Genomic DNA, 6,572 nt, shown 5'->3' on the forward strand with positions numbered 1-6,572 from the left:
TATAATTAAAAATAAAAAATCACAATACCATATCTTAATTCCATATCTTAATTCCTATTGTAAATATTATATATCATTTGAAATTCATTCATTTAGGCATGATAGCTTAAATTTACATATATTTGAATTTAGCTCGGGGTTCTATGGGGAAACATGTTTTCAAACGATAATCGATGTTTCAAAGATTTTATAAACATATAGAAACTTGAGTTAATGCATAGTTTAATATTCATGCCCTAAATGCGTTGCACAAATAGAACATGTGTATCTTGAGTCGTGGACTAGTTTCGAAGATCACAAATTGGCGTTGTCGTTTTGGTTGCAGAGTGTACAGTTCTGGCTGATTGAATTTATCTAATTGCAATTGCAAGTTAGATAATTTAAATAGGTAACCGTACTTGAACTTTGACAGGCTTTAGGGACGGTGGTGTTGCTGAATCTAACCATTTTCTTAATCTTACTAATCATCATAGCAAGAGAACCCACTTCTGATAATCTGTGAACTGTAACTCTCGAGCATAATCACCACCACACACTATAAAATTTCATTAACAATGTCCGCTGTTGGACCTTCAGGTAAGGAGAATCCCAGCTGTTTCCTTCCCAACCCCGACCAAGATCGTCCAAAGTACGGCATTTTCGTTGGACGAACGCTACGACTTAACTGTGCAATGAAGTCAACACGGAAACAGCAAATCCGGACTCCGAACGACCCGGGGGCCATTTTATTGCGGTGAACTCCGAAATCATTGGCAAAATTGAAGACTATTGCAAACGCAGTTTCTTGGAAGTTGCGTGGCATGAAATTCGATTAGATGAAAATGGACCTCTGGAATAACCTTTTTATTACCGCCCTCATCGTTAATCCGTCGAAACAAACGCGACATTTCTTGGCTTCTGAAAGCCAGGAAGAATTTTTCAGTTCATAGAAGCATCGGAGGTGCTGCCCATTGGGGAGAAATTGAAGGTTTGAAGCACATAAAGGGTGAGTAGTTGTAGCTTGCTATCTTTGCAGGGCAGGCTATCTAAGTAGTTTGTGGTTCGAGATCAGCCGAATTGAAAGGGAATTTTCGTTGTGTGGCTTCAATTTGATATAGAATGAGCTCGGTCAGTGATCGTAATGATCCACCTCAGGAAAATAACGAGCCCAGATATTTCGTTGATAACAATGTCATGATAGCGGCCATAATATGTCTCCTCCTTCTGGCTTTGCTAGTCATTTTGCAGCACCTTTATTCCAGATGGAGTTCGGCATCGCTTGCTAGATTTTTCAGACCGACTCGACGGAGATCGGCTTCTACCGGTCCTCGGTTTTATTTTACAGTACAAGAACCGGCAACGCTGCGGAATGTGGGGTTGGATTCTGCGATAGCAGAGTCTCTGCCCATGTTTGTTTATAAATCTCAGAATTTCACAGATGGGCTGGAGTGCGCAGTGTGTCTGTGCGAATTCGAGGAAAATGAGAAAGGCCGTCTTCTGCCAAATTGCAGGCATAGTTTTCATGTCGAGTGTATAGACATGTGGTTTCGTTCGCATTCCACTTGTCCCATTTGCAGAACCGGCGCCCAGCCGGAACAGCCAGTTTCGGAATCCGCTAGAGTAGAGCAGGTTTCCGTTACAATGCCAGGAACAATTGCTTCAGGCTTCCAAGAAAATCTGAATTTGCAGCAAGAGCAGAGTGTAAGCTGTGGAGAAGAGTACAATCTACAGAAGCCAACAAATATACTCTCTTGGGATCGGCAGAAGCAGATAAAAGCAGAGGTGGATGAGGGAACCTCTGGTGGAAGAGTGTTAATGCCTGAGATTGCCATTGAAATACCCAAGAGGCCCCACGGATTCCCGTCTCCAGGCGAAGGCAATCAGCGCGGTTCTCCAAATGGTTCGCAGTGGTCTTCGAGATCTCCAGTTACTCGCCTTCGTTCGCCTTCGAGGATGGTGAGCAGAGACAAAGAGGGTACTCAGGTCTTCCCATCCGATCATCCTGCCGAACGCGACGCCGGAAATAATGGGAATTGAAAAAGTTTCTGCCCGCTTCCTCGGGCAGAAGACAGTTGTGTTATGGATACTGTGGGGAAAGACACAGCATGCCATTCATATAAATTATATCATATTCTGTGACTAGATATAAATTTATGTTGTAATCGGCGAATGAATGTGATGCGAAGAACGATATATGAAGTTTCTAATGAACGTTTATGTTTTTATTTCTTTTTGCCGTATTTTAACTCCCTTTAATGGATTTTGGTTATCAATTTTTTAATTAATTTTAAAATTGAGTAAGAATTTGTTAAAATCATTAAGTGTTGTGGCTTATATAATTTCCGTGAATTAATATTTTTCTAAAAACTCATTTATATTTAAAAATATATTTTAGATAATGAAAAATCATAAAGACTTGATTTCTGGGAGGGTCGACTTGAACTTATGGAGCCTTCATAAATTGTGGAGCCTTCGTAAATTACAAATATAATTTTTCTCCTTATAATTTCATGTAAAATATTGTTTACAAAATTTATTTTGACCATGTAGAACAGGCTAAAAAGCAATTTATAATTTATTTTTCAAGTTATAATGAAAATAAACATTTCATGAAGAATGACCCAAGTTACATTCTTAACACTCTCTCTTAGATAGGGAAGTATTCATAGTCATAGCTAGGATGTAATTTAATTTGAAAGGTTCTCTACGAAAGGGTCAAGATTAGATCAACATCATCAAAGGATTACCAACATCACTACCCAATACCAAATCACCAGGTTATTCTTCATGCATACTCTCCCCAAGAGACCACAATCAATTAGTGTCTCATAAGTTCATAGCCATGGTACCATATAATGTAATCAATTAGTACTGCAAAACTAGAATAATGCCTTATCCATGCATGGTAATAATAAGATATTTAGAGGCAGATGTTGGGAGGCTCCTATCCAAACCGGTAGCCTTTAATCCCATTCTCCTATCTAGGTCACTATAATTGACTCGGGGACTACAACCCTATCTAGGTCAGAGAGAAAGACTTAGGAGAATGGTTATTTTCCTTTATGTTACTGGTCATAGTTCCAGCTATAGGAAAATCTCCAGGTTAATGTATTGAAACATGGATGTTAAGCCCTATACAACTCAAAGTACAAAGACACAAAAATATGTTCACAGGACCATTCTCCCTATACAGGTCAATGTACAAGACACATGGTAATAAACCTACAAAGTTCATAGTACGAGACACAGGGAAAATGAATGTCCATGATGTTGATCAATATATCAAACCATTCTTCCTATACAGGGTAGATTGACACATGGGCTACAACCCTATCCAGGTTAGTGTGACACAGGAAGAACAACATGATCTAAGAGGGTCACTATTCCCTCTTAGCTAGAGAGGCAATCTCCACAAGTCATAACTCATCTCTAAAATATACAAACTTCCTCTAAGGAGAGTTTTTTCTAGAATATAAGTTGTATGCACATCAATGGATATATATTGAAGCTTCATCGCTCCTATCTACATCATGCCATGAATGCAGTGATACTAGGTGACATCATGCTCTTGCTTTCCATGATACATTGAATTCTTAAACAACTTCATAGAATATCACTGTGGTATTCCGAATCAGACCGAACAAATCAACAAGCACTTTCTGAAGCCAAATTGCTTCATGAGTCACTACACATGCTACCATACATGTTGCCTCAATAGAATTTGGTGCCATAGAAGATTATTTTCTTCTTATTATAGGAGAGCCCAAAAAAAAACTAACCATTTTTGTGCCTTTTACATCATTATTACTTCCGAATTAATCAAAGAATTCGTGCAACATGATGGATCAAAAGAGAATTCCTAATCTTGATATCACCCTTCCCTTGCCCCAGATTTCTAATTCCATGTAATAATCTATTAACCTGAGATTTTTCATATCCAATTTAATAGCCAACTCCCTTTTTATTGGGGAGTAGGTCATCCACATAAGGAAGAAGATTCATAGGTTAATCCATCACAACCTTGATATGGAGGTTGAAATTAGTTTTTCCAAGCTTCGAAAAGTATGCATCAAATGAATGAGTCAATAGGTCTCACCAATCCAATAACAAAGTTTTTTCATACAGATATCCATGGGCATACAATCCATAATCTCAAATATCAACAAGGCTCATAGAAATGAATCATCATCAAGAATTAGAAGATGTAATGGTTTTTCCTACTCCCTCCGATGCTAATGCTCATTTTTCTCCGATATTCTTGTTGTCTTGTTCTTCTAATATGGAAGATCTTAAGATGTTCCTACAATTTAGATTAGGAGGCCAAGGAAGAACAAATGCAATTACCAGAACAAGATACTGAATATAAAAGTAATGAAAGTACACAACATGTTAGCTCATTCTTGTATTAACATTATGTAGCTAGGATTCCCAGCAAGAGCAATCTATCCTAGGGCTTAGTCCACAAGCCCTTACCCTAATCCTTAGGATTTATTAGCTGCAGTTTCATATCCAAACCCTAAATTCATACAAACCCTATAAGTGCCATACATCTTCAATAGTCTTAGGGTTTTGTCCACAAACCCTATATTTTTCATGTTTTGACTCATTTAGGGTTTATAATCCCTAAAATTACAAACCCTAGATATTCAACCTAGGTATTCAATCTTGATTAGCCAAAACCCTAGGGACTTTTCCAAGACATGAAGTCATTTAAATCCTAGACCTTTTCAAAAAGAAATTCATTATCCAGTAAAATCAATAATACAACTTTATTATTCAAAGTACTTAAATAAAGAATTCAAATGTCAAAAAAATCAATCAGGAATAAGTTGATGTATCACCAAGATCTTTTCCATACATCAAAAATAATCAGGTCTAAGATTTATCAATAATATTTCCTAGGTCATAGTCATTGCATATATTTTCATGATATATTCTAGAATACATTAACAATATGACTATGCCAAAGACCACAAAGATTAATGTATTGGTGAATAAGAGCTTGAATATATAAAGTATGAATACCAATGATTTTACCAGCAATAAAAGCTACTCTATCAATTTTATCCTAAGAGATAATAAAAAAGTCAAATCAAACAAGCTAAACCTGGTATCTTCAACCTCATGACTCAAGACATGTGTTCAATAGTAGAAATCATAATCTTCTTCATTCTTGACTTTCTTGGAGGGATCCACTTCTTCAATTGTTGAAACCTGATGCTCTCCCTTCCTTTTCTTACTATTTGATCTATTAGGGTAATTCTTCTTATAGTGACCATATTGATGACAACCATAGCATTGAACCTTGGACATATCTTTGTTCCCTTGAGGAGATGGCCCCCTATTTGAGTTCTTCCCTTGAAAACCAAATTCCTTCTTCCCTTTGAACTTCTTAGATCATGCAACGAAAGCTTGCAAATTAGATTCTTGAATGTCTCCCTTGGATTTGAGTCTAACTTCTTATTCTATGAAAGCAACCCATAAATCATCAAATCTGGGCCTCTCCTTTACATAATAGATTCCACCAGAAAAAGAATCACATTTTTTGGGTAGACCATTGATTGCAGTAGTCACTAGTTCAGATTCATAAATAATCTCTTCCATGCCTTGAAGCTCATCCCTTATATGAGATATCGTCATATATAATGAAGCCATTTATTCTCTCTGCGCTAGCCTTAGATCATGAAGTTGATTCCTAAGGGAGATCATTTGACCAGTAGTACATGTTTGGGTAGGCCATTGATTGCAATAGTCGCTAGTTGAGATTAAGAAATCATTTCTCCCATGCGTTGAAGCTCATCCCTTATATTAGATATATTCACAAAGAAGGAAGCCATTGATTCTCCCTATGCTGCCCTTAGATCATGAAGCTAATTCCTAAGGGAGATCATTTGACCAATAGTATTAGATGAATATAAGATTACTAGTTTTTTGTATGCTTACTTTGTAGTTTTATATTCAAAAACATAAGGAATCAAGTGATCCTTGAGAGACTCAAAGATAATCCTTTGAGCCTTGACTTCTAGCTTTCAATGCTTGGCCTTTTCAACATCATCTTTAGGTTGAGCAACCTTTTCTTGAAAATATTGCAAGAAAATTGTGCTCTTCTAAGACCAAATCAATCCTCTTTTTCCAGACCTTGAATTTTTCTACTCCATTGAGCTTGTTTCCTTCTTTGCAAGAAGGATCCATTTCTTCATTAGCCTTAGTCATTGGTAAGAGATGATGATGAATAAGAGATTATTCCTTCAAGAGCTTCTTTTAAAGGTTTCTTGTAATGAGTGATAAAAAAAATTATTCCTTTATTCCTGCTCTAATACCATGTTAGAAATTCAAGTACAATGCATTACAACCAATAATTTTCTTATTTTCTAAACTTCAAATAATTATTTATGAGGTTAGCAATACTTTTATAAATTTTATCTTCCACCAACAAATGATTATACTTCAAAAATGAAACAATGATAGTAAGGAGAATGCAAAAATCATGATGCACAATAAGAGACAACAAATATTAGGTCCAGGACTAGGGAAAAAACCCAAAAGGGGAAAACACAACCAATAACTTTCTTAGAGATATACTTGAAAATACA

At 36.5% G+C, this 6,572-nt stretch overlaps 1 protein-coding gene across 1 annotated transcript; it reads left to right on the forward strand.

Moving 5' to 3' along the window:
- The first annotated feature begins 917 nt into the window (after positions 1–917).
- Positions 918–2,016, forward strand: LOC149161683 (RING-H2 finger protein ATL2-like). The gene has a single exon (XM_089434969.1). The coding sequence runs from the start codon at positions 1,099–1,101 to the stop codon at positions 2,014–2,016; it is 918 nt and encodes a 305-aa protein (XP_089291095.1). The 5' UTR covers positions 918–1,098.
- The last annotated feature ends 4,556 nt before the right edge of the window (positions 2,017–6,572 follow it).

The sequence above is a fragment of the Pinus tabuliformis genome, chromosome 5_2 (genome assembly GCF_031772625.1).
Source record: "Pinus tabuliformis cultivar Carrire ecotype Pingquan chromosome 5_2, CPIR1, whole genome shotgun sequence".
NCBI lineage: Eukaryota > Viridiplantae > Streptophyta > Pinopsida > Pinales > Pinaceae > Pinus > Pinus tabuliformis.